At 39.6% G+C, this 22,097-nt stretch overlaps 1 protein-coding gene across 6 annotated transcripts in view; it reads right to left on the minus strand.

Moving 5' to 3' along the window:
- UBAP2 (ubiquitin associated protein 2) overlaps nucleotides 1–20,535 on the minus strand; it is a 121,809-nt gene extending 101,274 nt beyond the window's left edge. For 5 of the 6 annotated variants that reach the window (XM_055698448.1, XM_055698447.1, XM_055698446.1 and 2 more), the window contains exons 1-6: nucleotides 20,396–20,535; nucleotides 16,278–16,355; nucleotides 14,542–14,652; nucleotides 10,491–10,644; nucleotides 8,665–8,742; nucleotides 118–172 (exon numbers count right to left, since the gene is read on the minus strand). In XM_055698448.1, coding sequence (XP_055554423.1) covers nucleotides 118–172; nucleotides 8,665–8,742; nucleotides 10,491–10,644; nucleotides 14,542–14,652; nucleotides 16,278–16,355; nucleotides 20,396–20,494 — 575 coding nt within the window. In that variant the 5' untranslated portion in view covers nucleotides 20,495–20,535. The remainder of the gene's footprint in view (nucleotides 1–117; nucleotides 173–8,664; nucleotides 8,743–10,490; nucleotides 10,645–14,541; nucleotides 14,653–16,277; nucleotides 16,356–20,395) is intronic. The other variant, XM_055698449.1, reaches the window with a different exon arrangement.
- Nucleotides 20,536–22,097: the final 1,562 nt, after the last annotated feature.

Raw genomic sequence — 22,097 nt, forward strand, 5'->3', positions numbered from 1 at the left:
ATCCATATTGGTTTATAAAGCATACAGCAATATTAATACATACGGTGGAAATATCGTCAATTAATATTGCCACTGAGTTTGATCCTTGCCAAAATCTGTGCTCTGCATGTTTCTTACCCCATGCCTTGGGCTGAAAACCTCCCCGCTCCTCTCCCTCTGCCACGTCCAAACCCTAGGAGAGAAAACACCATTTAACAGCAACAGCAGAGGAGCCACCAATCACTAGTCTGTCACATTAGAAAATACTACGGTTGAAGAAGAAAACTAGCATATTTGAAGTTAAATATTATTTACTTCCCAAATCTCCGCACAGGAGAATTTGTTTCCCTGACACAGGCAAGTAAGCTACAGTTTGTCTAAGACTACACGTTTCAGTACGACTTGCAATTCTTTGCTATCCATTCTGTATCTAGCCACGTAGCTTCAAAGAGCAAGAGAAGGACTTACCTACAGACCCATCCCACATGAGATTGTTATTGCCAAATCATTACACACTGTTCAAAGTTTAGCCTTCAATTCCTCATTCTTGCCTAAGATGCTCTGGAATCCCAGCCTCCCTACGTACCCCTGATCTCACAAGAAATTCCCTGTCACTCCTTCGCTGTGAGGAGAAAGTTTAAATACTCCATTTGTTTCCTCCTCTGACTCATCCCATCTGTTCACCCCTACCCTACTGTGCTTTCGCCAACCTGTGACCACACGTTCCTTCTGGTTCCCCCTTAATCATAGTTACTGACATGAAAACCACCCATTTCAAACTACTCAAACTTCCTTGTTATCACCCACAAAGAATATGCATTTCTGTTTTAACAAAAACAAGTGGTGTTGCCTGCAATTTTGGTTACAGTCTTGGTTTACAAGCTTCTTGATGCAGTGAATGGCTTTATTTTTGCATGCTGCATAGTGCCAACAAGGCATGAAAATTTTTGTATTACTAACCATCCATAAAGCAGGTCTACATGAACTGCTAGAAACTATTACTTACATGTTGCATATTTCTATATAGATATTTTTCTTCCCTTTTTGGACCCCAATTATCTGAGGCTTTTCCAGTTTGTTGGGTTTTTTTGAGGAAGACTATGAATACTATTTTTGTATTACAAGAACAGGAGGACATTAAAAGCTGCAGACTGAGAACAAAGCAATGTTTATTTTAACAAAATTATGTGGTAATTGTAAGTCACCAAGCAACAAGTTCACCAGAGCACAAAAGTTATAATCCTAAATCACCAATATACAGATTGTCCAAACATCATAATTACCCCGATAGGTTTGAATTTGGATCAAAATTACCCCTTATTTTCAGGGGGCCACCTAAACTGTTAAGAGCAGTAGCTCCAGAACACGGTAAAAACAGTTTAGGAAGTTCCTATTTTAATGACTTTCGCTTCTCTCCCCTCGCTACTCATTCTTCCCCGTGCCCAAGTCTTTAAAGACATTTCTGGACCTCTAAAATGTCTACTACCTGTATCTTCGAGGAATTCTTAGAAGCATCGAAGTAGCAGGATAATTTTACACACATTTTGATGAAGGAGTTCACCCACATCCTATATAAAATGACAACTACCAGCTACAGAGGAACCACGGAAACCTGCCTGGGAAGGATTCCCACCCAGCAACACACAGTACATTGGTGGGACAAGAACACAGCAGAACTGAAGCCTGACACTAGGCCAGGCAGCTATCTCCACATTTTCCCCTCTTTGCTCTTCTCACAATTAGTTGGAGAGAAGACAGACAGAGGTTAGGAAAGAGGAAACAAGACCTGCAACCCGGCAGTAGCCATCACTCTTCAGCAAGCCTGCACCTGGAGCTGTGCTCTTTGTCCCACCATAAGCATCAGTGCCCCAAAACCTGCCGTACCCAACTGACTGTAATCCAGCTTCTGAACCTCCTTGCTCAGCCTACCTATTCTGCTGCTCTTCTCTCCTTCGCCCGCCTAAAATCCCCAACCTGGGAAGCTGATCCATGGCATCATGGGGTCACGGCTCTCAGACGCACAGAAGTCAGTGCACTCTGGATTAACTTGCTGCCCAGTAAATAATTTTTTTTTAAAGAGCAGAACCAGCTAAACAAGTTTACCTGGGGACACTGTAGGGGCCATCTACACAGTAAATTTACTTCCTACAGTTATTAATACAGCATTAAACACCATTCACTAAGGATGCACCAAAAAGAGTTTTTTGACAAGTTCAACTACAAGACTGATTGGGAGCTTTGAATCACAGTAACAGCCCAGCAGAAATATATTTGACGTGGACATTAGGTACAGAGAGATTAGCTGGAATAGCTAGCATGAAAGTACAAATAGATTTTAGAAGAGGAGGTAAGTCTCCCCAGTCTCTCAAATGCAAAAGCCTGAAAGAATAACCTTAGCATATCAAACAGAAGATGAAGTTTTAGCAAGCGAGGCATATGCAAGATGCCATACCAGCACAGACACAAGGTACTGGCTAAAAACAGCAATAAAAGCCTCTAACAATTTTAGAAACTGGTAGGAAGAAATCATGTTGTTCCTGAAGTTCCATGCACATCTTAGACTACTAGCCAGCAAGGTGTTTTTTAGACCAGATCACTTTGAAAATTAATCCTGAACTTGAATTTCAAGTGGATTCCCTTAACTTCATAAAGCTGTATCAATGCTTTTTGTCAAAACTGAAATTAAATTTAATCAACAAATTAATCGACAAAAGGAAAGCACCAAACCAGTGGGGTTATAGAAAGCACTAAATTCAAAGCTAGAAAAGACACTTATGAAGGACTAGTTCAAAATGTGTGACAGTGAGTATTTACTAGTAAAAGACCACCCTAACTCAGATACATCCCATACATTATGGTCATTAATGCAAGATGCCAGTGGGAAGGTCTTATATTTCCTTTGAAACAACCAAACCACTCATATATCCTTAAATTCTCACGCTAAGAAAATTACTTCCTCTCAGCTGCTAAAATAGAAACATGGCCTTAAAACAAATAGAAGGCACAATCTTCTAACACAAAGAAGTTACTCATGAAGCAATTATGAATGCCCATCAGTATCTGGAAACTTTTGATGCTTTTTAACAGTGACTAGAAGCAAATGGAGCTTCATAGTGCAATTCAGAGCAGGGACTCAAATTGTGAGCATGCAGTTCCACAGTAACTTAAACCCATGTAAATCAGAACTACTACAGCCAAGGTCTTCCTCACCAGTGATCACAAGCTCTGCTCTCTTCCCTGCACTGACAGTTTTGCATGTACCAGTGAGTGAGCATAAAACCACTATCAGAAAACAAAATTATTAGTTTACTTTTGGATCAGCACTCCAAAACTGTCCCCTGCTTGTTAAATGCCAGAAAACCCGTTGCCTTTACACCAGGATAAGCCACCAAAAAAACTTGTTGTCCCCAGCTACCATGCTGCCTGTCCCCTTTTTTTCTTTTTTGGCTTGGTTAGTTTTAAACTTAGATCAATCCTCTGATACAGTTCAAAGGCACCAGGAGACAGACAGGACCAATTCCTCCCAACAATAATGCCAGTTTATGCTTGTAGTGTAAAAAGTATAGTTTCAACACTGCTCTAAAAGATACGCATATATGGCTTAGATCGCAGCAGTCATTGTTTAAAGAAAAAAAAATCCTGTGGTAATTCACAGTCAGCAATTCTTCTATCAACATTCTTATCTACTCACAAAAAAAAAACAAGTGACTTGATAGTAGTTCATTAAACCTTCTAGTGAGTCTAAAGGAATATACTTTCTTACAATCAATCAGCATCTGGAGCACAAAAGCAAGTGACAGACATCAGGCAAAAAAGCAAAATTACTGCTCTGCCTCACACAAACCCTCATAACACTTCTTCACATTCCTTTACACTTGGATCTACAAACAGCCTAAAGTATCAAGGCAGCACTGCTTACTCATCTCTGTTCCAGGAAATCAAGACTGGGGAACTACGTTTAAAATTTATTCTGATCAACATTCCTGCTAGTACCCCCATCCAATACGATTTCATACAATGAACTATTTAAAACATGGTTTTGTTTCCTTTAACATTCTAACTGTTTAACTATGTATTGTTGGGTATCCCAGTCCACTGGGAGCTCAAAACACTCGTAAATCACACAAGTCTTCAATCACCACGCTTCATGGTACCGTCCATGCATGGAAAGAACTGTTCATTGCATTCACATTTCTTCCCCCAAAACAAACGCACACTACCTGTGAGAATCAGAAAAGTGTGTAGTACTACAATTTGGATGGGACTAGCCCATTAATTTAATAGCCTATTCGGTAGAAAATCCAGTCTGCTCAGCTTGCAGACCTAAATCCTTCCACTGCAACACAGGTGCTTTATTTCAAAACTCAGATTTTCACACTGACAGGTTTAAATTAAATGAAGACACCTTAAGGTTAAGAAAGAGGCCTAAGAGCAGCTGAAAGGAAAACAAAATGCAGACTGGAAAGGCAGACAACACCCTAAATTTGTGCTTATCTGACTACACAGTAACTGAAGAGCTCTGATCTCTGCTCTGGAAATGCAGACAGCCATCCTCCCAGCAGATGCGGAGGTGACAGAGGCTTAAGCCTTATGAAGTGATAAGGAGGCTAAGTATAGAAAGTTTGTATTCTAGGTATTCCATACTAGCAAAAACAAACACTGAAGTTATATTCAATAATTCAAATAACATTTTTCTTATTAGTTATCTTAAAGCTAGAAGCAGTGGATCAGTTTTATATACTGCATGTTCTGTAGTAACCATTTTTAGAAGCATGTGCAGAAAACTTTGAAGTTATGTTTAAAAGAAATTAAGTAACTTCTGTTAACCCTAAGTTCTGGTTCATCTCAGAAAGAAAAAAAAAAAAAAAAGTACATGACACATACAGGTCCCTAGCCAATGCAGAACAAAACTAAACGGACTTCAGATTGTGATCTCCAGAATGTTTTAGAAGAACCAACATCCTTATTAGTTCTGGCAAACGAAATCCAAAATACATCCTGTGCCAACCAGGCTAACATTTTAAAACAAGAAAATGTCTGGACATGCAATTCTGGTTACAGAAACCAAAAGAGATCAAGAGTACAAGCTGGACTATAGTCAGATATTTACAAAAGAGGTAAACTGCTTTACTGTCTCACATAGCCAGCAGAAAAAACCCAAATGTTTAAAAGGCTCCTTGTCATGCCGTTTAAGTCCAAAATTAAAAACATAATGTTTTTTCCCCTCTCATTTTTATTTCTGTTTCACTAGTAAAAAAATCCCTGTCAACATCCATATTTATGGCATGCTCACATTGCTCGGAAACAATAAAGTGGGAAAGAACAGAGGAACAGAAGTAAAAGCGAGAAATCCCTTTTCACTTTGCAAACCAGGAAAATTGCTATACATAAATCTGTAACAATGTCTAAGCTGAATCAAGTCCAAAAGTTCATCTACCTGCCATCCCATTATCAGCTATGGTCAATTAGATACCTAGCGAAGGGTACACGAACCAAAACCCCAGTGCAGTTTCTCTGGACACTCTCCTGGTCTTCAATCACTTGTGGCTCAGACTTCCTCAGACAAAGATAATTTATGCACATCAAAACTCTCAGTGGTTTTTCCTTTTCTTGCTATGGTTCTTTTTTTAGGATGAAATTGTCAAGTCCCTCTGTGTGTAAATTTTCAGCACCTACAATACCTTATTGAAAGGAGTTCCTCAGGTTAACTACATGTATGAAGAACCACCTCCACAAGTTCATTCTGAACCTGTAACCCACTGATTTCATTTAATATTCCCTCATTTGCATACTTGCTTGGAGTGATCAGTTGATTTCCCCACAGAAGTTTTACAGATCTCTACGCCCACTCAGCCCTCGCAGAGAAGTCCGAGTCTGCTTGTACCTTACACTCCATCAATGCAGTCTTCCCAGTACCTTTAAAAGCCTTTTCTAGCTCTACTACACCCTCTTCAACACAGGGTGGAGGACAGTGGGACAACCACAGCTGCACTTGAAATTGAAGATGGGAGAACAGTAAAAGACAGCAGCATAAAAATAAAAATTGTGCCTGTAAAGGTTGTCAATTTCTATATAACACTGCAGCTGATTAAATCACAAATGAGGAAATGTTTCTAGAGCTGACAATCCTGAAGACATAATCACTTCCTCCATAATTCCTGCATGAGATTCCATTTCAGAGAGTTGCAAATCCTTGCAATACCGACACACAAATAAAATCACTTTGATGCAATCGCTATTCATCAACATTATAGTATTTTTTTATATCTAAATTAAGGTCATTCAAGAAATTCACAAGACACACAGATAGGAAGGCCATTTAAAAAAAAAAAAGAAATTCCTTTGCTCCTTTCCCAGCCAAAGTTTATATCCTTCGTTTAGCAAGCAAAAACTAAAGGCAGAGCAATTCCACTTGGGATGTATCCTGAAACACATCCTGTGATGCGTTTTTGCTTTCTGTGAATCAGTCGGTAACATATACTACTTCAAACCCCTGATCTCCTGTATACCAGCAACCAGTGGTGTTTGTACACTGTATGCCTACTACCCTATAAAGTTGCAAGGAAAGTCATGCAGTCATTATTGGCAGATCTACTGCACAACAAAACGAGTACACCAAGGCTGAAATACTCAGCATCAGGATTTTTCCCCCCTCAGTTAACAGCCCATTATCACCCCAGTGTCAAACACATTTCTGCTATTTTCAGTGCATATAATTTCTTAAAATTAGATTGTTTTACAGTGAAGCAGTAGTGTAACAGCCCAGCAAACCTCCCCTAGAAAGCAGCTAGTGAGAGAACTCCAGCCTGAGAAGGCAGCTTAAGATAGAGAGAGGGAGTGTGCACCGTTCAGGTATTAGCCGACCCCTAATTTTGTATCCAGTGCCTACATTCCCACACACACGCACTCTGCATGAAACATTTCTAATAAAGGGTTCTGTGGTGATTACCCGCAATCTATTTAATTTCAGCTGAAGTGTATTTGACTACTCTGTGTGATAGAAAAGAAAGATTACTGAATGAAATGGCAGGAAGCTTGCTTTTATTATTTCTACTAATATCCAGAGAAAGAATGCCATGCACCCCTGAAATACTGAGAAGCTGAATTACACAGCTTTATACAAGTCCCTGCAGATTTCAAGGGCTTGCATTATAAAATTAAATTAGGTATTTCCTGCCACAGAATACACACACTTGCAATATAATGATCCTGAAGTCATTCAACAGGTGTATCACAGGCAGTTGAGAACACTTCATTAAGATACCTTGCTCTCATGAATGTACAGCCTAAAATATTTGGTAGACAGATACAGTAATACTATGTACACTAAAGCCAGTGAACAGAAATTGATAGAAGTTGTCCCTATTTCTTCAGATATGTCAGTTAGATCTACTGATTATGTGCTTTCACTTGAGACACAATATTCACCTAGAGCTACAGTGCTGACAACAGAATCAGTGTATTGTTCATAAGGTTACGAAGCAAATGGTAGGCTGCATTTGAAATTAACCTTTTAAGTTTCACCAAATATTAAAAAAATCCTACCTTTATATTTAAAATTTGAGTATAAAAGATTTTATAAAACAAATACTGAAAGACTTGCTTTCCATCTATTAACAGTGCTAACATACCAAAAACTGTGGCTGTGAACTACACCACACCCTCCCTTGCAAAGTGACCTCTCTGCACACACTGTTCGGTATTTGCTGATTCATAGGCACAATCCAGTCATTCTCACAACCCTCTGTAAGCTACATGTCCTTGCATCTTTCCACTCCTTCAAGATGTAGATCTTGAAACAATGAAGTTAGACGTTGTCTTTAATGTCTTATTACCAGGTATGCCAAACAGAAAGGAGTCCTCGGAGGGCAGAATTTTTCATGCGTCAGACATAACTTATTAAGTACATTAACTCTCCTGTGCACTTAATTTAACTCATTTAATACCCACTTCACACAATCTGTGCTGTACCTACGTTACTCACTTTCATTCCTCCTGCTCTAAGAAAAAACAACCCTCTTTCCACTCAACCTGTGGAAATGCAAACCAACCACATCCCTTGATTCCACAAAAAAACCATTATCAATATCTTTCCTATCTCTTCTACAGGAAAGGATCAGGATTATACGTAAGACTTCACAGTATTCTTTTTCCACAGTTGTTCTTATCAATGTTTTCATGCCAAATTCCTTCTCATCAAGAAGTCTCTAAGGTGGCTTGTACTTTCTCTGACTGGCTAGCAAAAACAGAAGGAAGCTTGACAACCAGATGCACCCCAAAGAAACAGCCCAAGCACACATGAAATCCCTCCCCAAGAGCCATACGTATGGAATCTTATACTCTCCTGCTGCCAAGGTACGTCCTGAGGAGCCCAGTGCACTCCCACTCAGAGGAAGCTGCCATGAGTCAACCTGAGAGAACAGCTCTCCACAGCCAGGCCACACCACCCTGCTGCACAGGGAATTACCATAAAGGTGGTTTGTGTCAATTCTTAGTCATTCTGAGACCAAGATATGACAAGGGGTAAGGGAAGGGTATGTACCTAAATTAAAAGTGGCTGAAGTGCTTATAAAATCAAAGGATAAACAACAAATGCTTAACCAGAAGTGTTTGAAGAAAGAAATGGGAGCGTTCCAGTTAGGACATGAAATCAGTGCCAGTCCCACAGCAATGCCACCATCTCACCTCTCCCACGGCCACGTTTTCCACGGTCTGAAGGCCTGTCTCCTTGATTGTTGTCCACTCCATTCTCTTCAGCTCTAACTGTGGAGAGAGGACAGCTTAAGAGAAGCTTAAGAGAAGCTTTAGAGACTCATATAGGAGACAATACAGCTGTCTGTTTAACCTGAACCCCGAAAGAAATGCCAAGTTTTTAAAGCGTGATGGTCAACAGGTCTGTCACCTCCCTTCGTTGGGGGCCTAGCTACAAGCAAGTTACATTTAATTCGCACTGAACAATTACGAAGCAAAATATCTAGTAAGAGAGAAACACTCCCCAGCAGACAAACTTCAGCTTCTGGGTTTGGGATGAGGTGGGGTGAGATGGAGTGTTCTGCAGACTACACTGTTAAAATGATTATGGCCTCACCTCTTTAACAAGGCACAAAATACAGCTGCCTCACACTACGCTTCCTTGATAACATGCTGGGTGGTTACAGTGAAAAAATAAGGGATAACCAAAAACACCAGTTTCTTCTCCAGTCTGTCCATACCACAACGCTGTGCAACCAGGAAAACTTAAAAGAACCCTCCTCTATCAAAATCAGAGGGATGGCAACAGGGTGAAGGTGAGGCATTGTAAAAATAATGCAACTATTTTGTGGAAAAATCCTGAGGAAATACTCAAAGATGGCTGGCTCCTTGAAGGGAGAAAAAAAAAAAAAAAAAGACTGGCCACTTAAAACACTGCTGAGATTTTGTACTGCACAACTTTTCCTAATGGCAGCCACAATATTAATGCTCAGACATTAAGCTAGGAAGAGAATATCAAGATTTGGTAACCATCTGAAAAATCTTTAATTCCACTTCACAAAGACAGATAAGCAGCATCTGGCTCTGACAAAAATGTTGCCCCTCACTTTCACTGTGATGGGTCTGATTTCAATTTGTTCTAAACATCGGTGCAAATTTTATTAATATTTTTCCTGTCTTGACGCTACTCTACAAAGATTCACAGCGTCTTCATTGACACAACGTTTCAAAAATGAATTGAGGAGGTGGGTAATATTGTAAATATTTTCCCCGCTTTTAAGTGAAAGTTAAACACACTGTTTTCATTCCAGTTTCTCTGCTCATCTGTCACTGTTGCGTACAACCCTTACAGGCAATGAATACAGCTTTGATACTGCTGATAAAACTTAAGTGAAAAAAGCAGCATGGATCTAGTGGTGAACTAATGTGATTCTATGTAACTTGGAAACATCGGTTTGCTCTTGTACAATGTACTATTGCAGACCTATAAAGTCTGGCAAATTTCAAAATGTTTCAACTCAAAGAATTTTCTCTGTTGTAGAAACTCACCTTTGGTTGGCTTATGTGAGTAATATATGCTAAAGATTAATAATGATCCCAGTCTTCTCATGCCCCTTATGAGAAGATGAGAACATCTTCAGGTTCTCCCCCTCATAAAAGGAGATGAAGTCAAAGCTGGATAATTTTTTCATTAAAAGAAACGAAAAAGTGTATCAGCTGCGCAGCGGCATACTTGCTCTCAAGCAGTCTTACAAATAGTCAATTCTAAAACTTGCACCAAGAACAGCAACTTGTACAAGATCAACTAATGAAAAAAGGACAGAAATTTAAATTAAATTGAGCATCTGTGAACAGGCACAGACCATCCCAAAGCCTCCTCATGTAGACAGATCAGGCATACCTGTTACACAAACGAGTTATGATCCCTTCAGCACTGAGCCATAGCTCAGATGGACTTTACTCCATTAAGTACTTGCCCTTAGCCAGTTTCAGCTGCAAGAAAAGCACCTGAATCTTTAAAAATGAACCCCTGTACGTACACTCTCGGCCACGGCTGCCTCCTCTTCCCCGTCTGTTGGAAATTCCCCGTCCGCGACTCACTTCTCTGTCCCCTCGTTTTTCTCTGTTCTCTTTGTTTTCTGAACTTTCCTTTCCAAGGCTTTTCTTCTTTCCCCCTACAGTCTCCCAAGAAGTCTATTTGGGTAGAATAGAATTAGATACAAAAGTCAAAATGGAAGAGACAGCTCTCAGTGCATATCTCCACCTCACACCCTTCCAGTTCATGGTAACAAACAGGTATTTGCGTAACTTCACATATGTAATACCTTGCAACTACACTGATATAAATGGAAACAGGCCATATTTTTGGGAAGAGATGAGAAAGAAACAAGTTTTAGAAGTTGGATTGTTTTATGGAACGTAAAAAACCCAAATATTTCTGGCTGTAATGGACTTTTACTAGTTCAAGGAAGCCTAGATACAACCACAATGCAGAAAATCTGCAAAGCAAGCAACACTTTTCCTCTCAACTACCTCCATAAATCTAGCAAGAGAGCATGCACAGAGCTATCTTTTTCTCCCAAGGAAATGAAAAAATGCTTTTAAGCATCACTGAACAAGAGACTGATGAGAGTAAGTATGTGGCCAAAAGCGGGGGGTGGGGGTGGGGAGAAAAACCATTACCCAGACACACTAGAATTCAAGCACCAGGACACAGAATGGTAGAGTAACAACCTGGGAAAACTGGGGCCATGGTAAACCAGACCATCCACTCCGAACAGCTACAGCTCATCACACACAGCAAAACACAGGAAAAACTATGTCTAAACAAGACAAGGGACCAAGGTCCAAACATCAGACTTCAGCTTTAATATTAAACTCCATCTTTAAAATAAATTCAAGGATCATATCAGACCCATATCTGTAGGAGCTGAAAATAAAACTACTAGAACACTTGCTAGGAATAGCACAGCAACCCACATATTATGCAATTGCATGGTTAGTCTATTAAGCAAAGCAAAGATGAAGAAAGGTGTTATTTGCAAACCATGAAGGTGGCAGACAGGTGTCCTGTGTATGTCCCCATCTCTAGAAGCTAAGTGCCCATGTAAGGTATTTAAGCAGGAAATCTGCATATCTAAATAAGGTGCCATCAGCTGTGAGGTACTACATAAAGCCCCAACCTCTGACAGGCACCAGCATCAAACAAAAAAGGTTGGCTATCTTCTAGGTCCTGTCCTGTCTCCTCTCAACTCAGGCAACAGTAACTCAGAAGCCCCCACAAGGCAGGCAATGACCAGCTAGCCCAAGATGCCTAGAACTGAGAAAAATGCTGTTGAGAAAGCAGGTCACAAAGCAGTTTACAAGTATAAACTCAATGGTTCAGAGTCTGCTTTGAGAGAATAAAAAGTTAAAAGAATGGTTACTCTCTTGGGTTTTGACGTGGTATAGGTGAGAAACAAGGCTGAAATCGCTTCTCAGTTTCGTTTCCAGTATACAGAACTACACCACCATCAGCCAACTTATATGAAGCACAGACAGAATGGATTTGAAGTACAAAACTATGCATTTGGGCAACACCATATTAGCTGTGCCACAGAAAACAGTTTGCACCAGTAACTTTCACATGGCTTCACCTGCTGTTGCCTGCGTAACTGCATTATACATTAAAAACATTAAACACTCCTAGAGCTTTAGAAATACTTCATAGGAGGAAAAATAACTGCACTGACAACTGAAGAATGAAGTCTATATAGTTCAGAATACACTATTTCAGTGATAGGCACGGTGCCTTCGACCATTTCAAGAAATACCCAAAACTGGATGATCCTGCAAAGTTTAAGAGTAAGCAGCCTCTCCTTAGTAATGTTTTACAAGATTTGGGAAGGATCAGTAAAAGGATGACTATGAAAACATCAGATCCATGCTTTCCCACAATGTAATTCTAAGGAAAGCCTTGAGAAGTTGGGCATGTCCTTTAAGACAGAGGATGCTGCTACCTCTGAGCATGGGAATCCATCACAGACTATCGAAGCTGTCTGGTTTTCTAAGGGAGCTAATTGACTACAATTTCAGCTGACAATGCCTGAGGCAACCCAAATGACAGTTGTGAGCCTGACCTTTGAAAACATCTAACAGAAGCTTGCTTGCTGGCCTAATCTTGGAAGGAAAGAAGAATAATCTGAAAGGGCCCCTTTGTTCTATCTTCAAAGGTATAGGAAATAAAACATATTCAGGCATAAAAGGATCTTACGCCTGTAGGAAGTTAAAAGACTAGAAGTCTTGAGCAAAGAAACATGCCCTTCTCTACTCTCATCCACATGCCTCTGTCTGTGCAAAGCCCCTGTCACAACTGCTGCAAGTGAAAAATCTTTATAAAGCATAAATACTAAATCATATAGTATAGTATAATCATAAAGCATAAAGCCTTAAAGATCATAGCATTAAAAAAAAAAGAAAAAAAAAAGACAAAACTGGCAAGAGCATTAGTTTACAAACAGGCATTCCAGTTATCACTCCTTGCGCTCTAATTCCTCAAATAGCATAGGCACATCTTACAAATGAGGTAAAAAAAAAACTTCTAGTGTATCAAAGCAGAGTAAATCTAGAAAAAGAGATTTGGGAATCCGCATTCAGAACTAGTACTACTTCTGTTTCCAACTTCGCATCAAATCCTGTTAAACTGTTCTGTAAAATAATTGCCTTAAAACAAACCCTTCAAGTTGGAAGACCACAAACTTCCATAAAGAAAAATAAATTTCTTCACAACCTTCAATTAATACTCCTTCCTCCCTGAGCCCCTTAAGTTCTCTGTATTTGTTTCTAAGTTACATTTTGTCTACAGAGAGCAGTGGGTTCAGAGGGACTTATCAAAAGACCAGAACATGTGGATATATTGCTTCTAATTGGTAAATGAGTTCAGAAATTTTCTTCCACGTCATGATCACTTCTAACAATCTGCTAAAGTAAGAAGAAAGCATTTAACATTATCTACCAACCAGAAAACTGTTTTCAACCAGAAAATGGCAAATATAAGAAGTACAGGAGAACACAAAACCAGCGCATTACCAACACAGATTTAATCGAGATGCTCTCTTCTACTCCAAACTTGCCAGCTTGCTCAGTATTATATATTTCTGTGTTTTAAATTACCTCAACTCTAATAAATGAAAGGGGATAGAAAAGAAAGTCCCCTCAGTCAGAATGGTATGTGTCCTAGAACTGGGGGGTGGCGGGGTGTCCTTATTAACAATAAGCCAGAGCACACATCCTGATAAACCACAGGAAATACTGAACGTTCAGCATTAAGAAAGGAAGTCAATTTTCTTTCCCAATTTAAATGAGATGGAATCTAGTTTACTGCCTCAGATGACCTGTTAAGAAGTCCCTCCAGCAAAAACTTCAACCACAGCAAGACATACTTTCCTGGTATCTCTTGGGGTAAAAAAAGAAATCGCTCTGTGCAACATTCTAAGCAACATTATTTGTTGTTGTATACACATTGTTTAGTATCCTCTTTCTGGTTTTCAATGAAGCCATGCAGAACAGCAACAGGGTGAAAGAAGCAACTACTTGCTGTATCCTCTTCTGCCATTAGTAGCGTTGTCAGTGTAACTTTCAGATAGGAAACCTCCTCCAGCTTCCATTCCAGCAACACAGCCCTACAGAGTTGTGAAAATTAATGTATCTGCCTGCCCTTTTCGCTTACAAAGACTGCCCTTCCTGGAAACACTTAGACTCAGGTCTCAGGGTTGTGGAGGTGCTACAGAGTAACTACAAACATTGCAGCAAAAAACAGGCCCACATCTGACAAAGCACTGAGTTCTGATACAGAGTTAAAATTGCTGCATGTAAATAAAAGCCAAATGACTCTGCAACAGACCAGCTGAACACCCACAGCATTTTCAAAGTTCAGCCTATTCTAAGGCATGCATGCAGTAGAGAAGCTGCCCCAATCTCCATTTCCTTCTAAAGAATTTGAATAGAGATGTGGTAATTAAAAGCTACTGAAATATGACTTTCCCAACTTCTTTCAGAAGTAGAAAGATGCAGCAAGCTGAAAGAGCGGTTTAATATGAAGTAAAATCTTACCGTGTCTGAACTTCCTTCCAGCAGTATGTTGATTGCTCTGTTCACATCCCCATTACAATCATGTAGTGCCACTATGCACTCATCCTGGTTTTTCCCCGTCACTTCCATAAGCTGGCAGTAAAAGTCAGACAAGTTAAAATATCTACATTATCATCATAACAAAACAAAGAGTTAGTACCACCACAGATTCCAAGAAAGTACATAGCTATGGTGTCAGAGCAAACTGAAATCCTAAATAAAGGTATCTGTATTTTACAGATCTGCTTGGGATTTAGAACAGGCAGGATGAAACATAAACTAAATGGTAATCAAGAAAGCACTCTCTTTCACACTTTTTTTTTTTTTAACCGCCCCCCTCCCATTCATGCTTGCTGCAAACGCTGTTACTCCAGATAGCAGCATATGAGGGTAAAGAAGCAAAAGACCAGGACAGCTCCAGGATCATCCTATCTCCCTCCCTACCAAACATCCCTCTCTTTATCCCACTGCATGAGAACAGACATAAGCTAAGCCATGGCAGAAAACAGATCTGGAAAAATATCCAGACTAAGGAAAAAGTTATTTTTCAGTCAGATCAGCTGCCTCAATCCGCTTCAACATAAGACCACACAAAAGGCGTAAACAATGGCTACTCAAGGAGAACTAGTACTGAATTATGCTCCTTGGACCTGCAGTGCACATCCTGAGGAGTGTGGGATGGAAATAATCACAGTCCGTCATGGGACATCCAGCAACTTCACCCGAAGAAAAACTACATAAGCTAGCAATATATATGCACAACGTAAAGTATCAGAGATTTCCTATGCACAACTTAATTCTTATCCTTTCACCCGTAGACCCACAGGCACTATTGATGGGGGTCCTTCAGGAAGTGTAAGGCTTCAGTTCTGGCACAGCAATGGAACAAGTTTATAACAAGAACAACAAAAAGTATTTAATGTTTCAGAGGAGGTTTTACAAAGGAAAATAAATCACGAAACCTGCTCCTCTACTGCATTAACGCATTCATGCTAATTCTTCTCTCCTTCTGGGTGTACTCCTAGGTTCTTTGTGAGTTGCAATGTGTTTACTAGGACAAAATACCAACACCCACAGCAGAACAGGGACTCGGATTCTCAGTACAGCTTGAATTAATGGTCTGACCTACAACTGAGTAATGGAATCTTGAGCGTCTACACCCAAAACTCAGCGTGGTAGAAGAAATGGTGTGAGACTTCATTTTCACAGCATAATTCTGTCATTTTAATGCATACACAGGTCTGGGAGGTCAGATATTTTTTTTAAAAATAACACTTCAATTCATCTTCAAGCTATGATTAGATTTTTACTTTTCCTGAAAAACAGCAAATATAGGTTACATAGGTTACATTTTTCCCATGTATATGTACATGTGGACAAGTTGAATGCACTCTTTATTCTGACAATCATTAAGCATCAGGACCATACTAGGCAGATACATTCTGAAAGAGACATCGGTACAGATGAGTTCTGGCTTAAAGGGTTATTTACAAAGGAAAATACACCAATGTAACAATACATCCAGAGCTATATTACCACACAACTTCTCGTAAAAAGACTTTACAGTGCAATAAGAACACCTTTTCCTAGTTAAATTTACATCCTTCTGGAAAAGGTTTCATCTGAATCAGAAACAGATGCTCTAGCTACAAAATGTAAGCCAGTTTTGGAGCACTTTATTGCAGGGCAAAAAAAGATCTGTGCCGTAAGAAACATACTTGTTTCACTTTATCTTCAAAATCTGCATCGTTCTTATCGTAGATCATCTGAGCAAGGCGAATCTGTTCTGCTGTTGCCTGAAAAATGCAAACATCCAATAAAGTACACAAAAGATAACATATTTTTAAAAGTATCTCCTAGCATCAGTGTATTTTTTTCCTCCAGATTCTCAAAAAGAACATGAACAAGCACAGAGGTGCTATGCAGAAGGGATTAACATCTCCTCTACCACCATTTTATAGTTAAAAAGTTGGGTGGGGCAGAAGCAATTTCAACAGATTCTAATGTGTCTGAACCACACTTAAAGGTCACCACATAAATAAGCCAATCATATAATAAAATAGAGACTTTACCATAGAAGCATATGCTTTGACATTATTACCCTTACTTTTACTCAATATCTACCACTCCAGTTACAACTTTTACCATAACAAACTGGCCGTGGTATTTCTAAGTTAATCACATCTCTGATAACTCCTGCTCACATCATCTTCCACAACTCTTTGAACAACCTGACCGTAGTTTTATGAGCACTTAAAAAGAGACTGAGTCGTGCCTCAAGATTTTGCCTGTGAACAGCTGCACTTTCTTTATAAGTGAATATTGGTCTCTGAAAACTGCTAAAGGATCTTGCTATTGATGAAATATTTGGTACTCCTGTAACATTTCTGGACCACAAATCTGTGCTGACAACTTCTCCAAAAGCTGAAAGACTAAAATGAATGGATGCAGTAACGTGCCATAAATACAAATGAGCTATGGCTGCCCCAGAGAGAAAGCAACTCCAGAACATTAATGTCACATCATACAGACCATTCTTAATAGCATGGCATTTGCAGTCTACTTGAACTGCACTGCCATGAGAATAACAGAGATAACTGCTACATGACCCTGGACATAGCTTGATTTTTGCTCAAACAGAAGAGGCTGCCATCTCATGCTAGAGAAGGCTGAAGAGAGCCAGGACCCAAAATGTGAGTTTACGTGCTGCAGAAGACTTCTTCATTGAGGAGGGGACCACCATATCCACTGAAATTCTTGGCAGAAAGGATTCATCCTGGGCAGCTGGCTGAACCTCACCTTGCACAGTCTCACTTCACAGGATACCCACATGAAATTCTATGCCTCACAAGTTCAGACTTAATCAGCCTCAAACTGCTTTGCTTTTGGAGCTTACCACAAATACAGCTCTAGAGGAGGTTGCCAAGTGTAAATGCTGAGAAGAGTCTAAAAATTACTACACCGTACACCACCAGCTGCTTATTTTCTGAAAAGCTACTGCAGCTTTCCCAGTTCCTTGAGGGAAAAGACATTTGCTGTTCTCAGAGGCGATGTTCCAAGACAACTGGCATTTGCAATGAAGTACTCTGCACTACTTCACATTTTCAAAGCGTCATCTGACAGCTTAACACGTCACTCCACCCAGTATCAGAGAGAGGAGCCTGCTCTTGAACTCCCCATGCCAGTCACAGTGCCACCCTCCACAGAAGCCTCCTCATCAGTGTGATGCTCTGTACAAAAAAGCCTACTCTTGGTGTCTCCTGAGAGCTCAGCAGAGAGAAAAAATAAAGGTTTGCTGGTTTCAGGAATTAAGCCTTGTTGCTCCATCTTCTCCCTATGACTTCAGGCTCCTCAGGCCCATTGCAGCTTTTAAGCTAGTGAAGAGATTTCCTTTGAAGATATCCAAAGTAAAAACATTCAGGCAATGTAATTTCTATAGTGACATGATGGCATATTTAACCAGAAACAGGAAGCCATTAGATCCGTTTTTATATAAACCAACTTTTTGATTCCACATTAGAAGACAAATATTTATCAATTTTTTAACAGTATGAAATGTGTGTCAGTAAGTTCAGTTTTCCTGTGTAAGCAGAGAGCTTAGAAACAAGTAGGTGCAATATCACTAACAGTTATGCCAGTGGATTACACCCAGATGGAACTGAAGATTCAGAAGAAAAAAAACGACAACAAAAACCCACAAAACGTCTTTACTACACAAATATCAAGTCAGTGTCACAAAGTTTTGGTTTGTTTCCCAGCAAGTGGTTATTCTTTATTTTTAAGGCACCATCATTACAAGTAACATTGTAGCATCCTATACAAGATTATAATTAAGTTTTGACTGTAACTAAGAAAATATTAGCATCTTAAGACAAAAAATTTTATCAACCTTACAAGACACATTATCTTTGCAGCGTAACAGACTAAAGGAAATTTTTAACTAACAACTTCAAACTACCAGAAAACAGAAGTGTGCAAAACACAGAATTAAGTGACAGTAATAAGCCCAGGTCTTATAAGAAAGTGGTATATCTATTATCCAGACACAATGCAAAAGAACTGTGATATTTCTTCTTAAATAACTTAAACGATGATTAATGTGGTATTATGACAATGAAATCTCCATTTGGGAAAGCAACTTTATTCTGCACTCATAAAAATTAATCAGTGGTGATTAAACAGTAAAATCCCACATGTTTCTGTTGATCTGTAAAGCCTGACTAAGCAGGAAGGTCTACCTGATATCTAAAAATAAAGCAGTGGTGCACTGAAACATAATTGCTGTATATTAAATAACCATCTTTTTCAATCAAATTGACCAAACCAGTTATCTACTATGCAAGAAGTGGAATAAGCAGAAAAATGTAGTAAAAGGTCTGTAAGGCTTAACACTTACAATGAGTCACACAGGTTGGAAAGATTCTCCAGTGACAACTCAGTGCAACCTCCCGCTGAAAGCATGTCCCATCAGAGGAGCTGCTTGGGGCCAGACAGAGACCCCATATCTTCTCTTAATTCATGACCATGTTCATGGTAAACAATTTTTTTCCCTTTTAAAAGCTAGAATTTCCAGTGCTCCAACCTATGCCATTGTCTCTCTGAGAAAAGTCTGGCTTCATCTTTCCTATTCCCTTTCATGAGGTATCTGAACAGATGATATGACCTTGCCTTGCCTTCTTAAGGCTGAGCAATCCAGTTCCCTCAGCCACCACTCATTCATCCTGTGCTCCAGCCTTTCAACCATCTTCGTAGCTTTTTGCTGGACTTGCTCCCATCTGTCAATGTCTGTCTTGTGCAGGGAATCCAAAACTGGGCAGAATACTCCACTGCTGTCTTGCAAATGTCAGAAAAGAGGAAACCACCACTTCTGTCAACCTGCTAACTACACTCCTGCAGCCTTACTTATTTTATAAAATAAAAACAAATTCAACTTCATCTGTTGAAAGTCACTTTCTAAATCCACACATTAGCATGAATCACCACTATGCAAAGCACTGCAGTGCAAGGAGATAAGGGCTTGAGGTCACATAATTAATACTGTTCAAAACAAACCAAGACCCCCTCCATGTTAAAAGATCAGTCTGAAAGACAATAAAAGACAATTTCCCAAGGGAGCACCTCTAGACTAATGAACTCTCTGCCAGCAGAGAACTGAGGCAATTCTTGAATTGGGTCCAATTTTGAGAGGTACCTGACAAGAGAATAATGTGTTCCCAGGAGCAGACATTTTGCACTCTGAAACCCAGACAAGCACGCGACTTTTGACTACTTTGCTGCTGAGAATCAAGACAATGGGTAGGAGCTTAATTTCAGTCTCGCAGATACTCAAAATAATTTCAATCCACTAGGTGATGATCCCCTTCATTTCACTTTCTGAGGACACTGCACAAGAAGTTTAGGACTTTGACTTGCAGATATGCTGAATCATGCTGTAAAATACAGCACGCACCTAATGAAGCTATTGCCACCCACCCACCCAAATTCCTCTACTGACCAGAAATCTTCTAGCATCAGGAGGCTGGCATATGGAACAGCTGAGATCTGAGGACACTGAGGTCAAAGAACAGAAATCCTGACACAGGTATAAGCACAGAATTCCTCACTGATGGGCAACGTTGCTGAAGAACATAAAGCTCCTTTTCAGGCAAGAATACAGGAACAATTTAATGCTATGCTGGATTACTGAGAAATTACAGCCAGGTATCAAACATACTCTTCCAGAAAAAGACCATGGCTTTTCCTCCCATGTTTTCTCAGTTTTTACTGACTTTGGGAAAAAATGCCTATCATTACATGCTCACTTTCAACTCAAAGAAGATTATATAGTATCACATACCTGTACTACTTGTTTCTGTGGTTGTGTTGGCTGTGTGGTTGAAATCTGTGTTTTGTCCCGAGTGCCCCGGGTACGTTCACTGCCCACTGAAGTCATCATATACAGTATATACAAAACAATGTATGTACAAAATAGAAAATCTGAAAGAAAAAAAAACAAACAGCATGAGTTAAGGCATGATTCATGATACTGATTCAACATCCAGATAATATACTAATGTAGCAGCTTGAACTCCTCCTGTATTTACCACGAGCTCTACATAGAGACTCCTGAGAAAGCAGCTTTAATATACTATTACTGGATATAATGCAGTCTTTACTGTAAATGGGGAAATGTACTGGGTAAAAAACATTTTTGTCAGCTGATTGCTATCTGTCTAGATCTGTACTTCCAGACAACATCTAAATCTCACAGCTTTTTCCAGTTATTTATATACAGACTTTGCTATATGCTGAAATTACAGCTGCATCACTCCTTACATTTATGTAATACCTGCTGTCTTGTTTTGATGCCTGGAATTTAACCACTCTCATACACTCTCAGAATATGCAAAAATCACATTCACAAACTAGGCAGTTGCTCTCTCTCCCCTACCATCAAACTGCTTTCCTGCACGTATACAGAGGTCATGGCCAACGCCCACTCTATTTCTCACCTCTCATTTATAAGAGAAATGATGATACTTACCTTTAAATCCAGCCCCTGTAGCCAGTATTTTTGTTTTGTTCTCCCTCATACTTAACAGAAAATATTTACAAAACTACCTGTTACTCTGCTTTAAACATACCCTTGTTGTTTCCAAAAGAAAACCCAAATCCACACACACACACATATCAATGCTATCCTGTTTGTGGCAGTCAGCTTTCACGCTCACTCATCCTCTAACACTGAGATTACTTTGAAACAAATTTACTAGCCCTGTACTGTGTTTGTACAGTATCTAACACACAGCCAATTGATGAGGATGGTTTATAGTAGTTATGGTAACTGGAAACAGTCTCAACTGGTCAGAACAGTCACAGTCAACTGCCTGGTTTCTATCCCCATGATACTAGGAAGTAAAACTGCACATTTAGGGAACAAAGGACAACCTCCAAGCAGTGCACCTGGGCAGAAGATGTGCAAGCAAGCAGCAAAACACTTTTATGGCAGCCCTAATGTATGAACATGCCTCAGCATGCAACTTATCAGGGCAGCAGCTCTGGTGCAAGCTGGCTATCACCAAGCTCAATGCACAATAACACTCAGATGAAGACTGAGTAGACTACTGTGATTGCATGGACAAGAATGTGTACTCAACAATTAAAAGTTGCAATGAGATGTTTCAGTTTAACACTGATTCAAGATGCTCAGGAGCCTCACCTAGAATCAAAGAGAAAATTTACTCCATTATCATCTAAATCTCCTCTTCACTTCAGAAATACATTTTTGTTGGCCAAAATTGAACCCCGACATTAACTAACACATAAAGAAATTCAAAGTATTCAATAAAGTCTGAGGAGAAAGTGTATTTCCCTGAACCCTTACATATTTAACAAGAAAAGGCCTGCCTTTACCAGGAACTGACTGTAGTATGAGCTGAATTGGAACACTGTGTTTCTCCAGCTTTATGAATATATTCACCAAAGCCAGTATGTCTCCCAGTCTTTTAAGGTAGTCTAACTTTTGTTGTCTTGTAAGCCCCAGAACACACAAGCATTCA

This window comes from Falco cherrug, chromosome Z, assembly GCF_023634085.1.
Source record: "Falco cherrug isolate bFalChe1 chromosome Z, bFalChe1.pri, whole genome shotgun sequence".
Taxonomy (NCBI): domain Eukaryota; kingdom Metazoa; phylum Chordata; class Aves; order Falconiformes; family Falconidae; genus Falco; species Falco cherrug.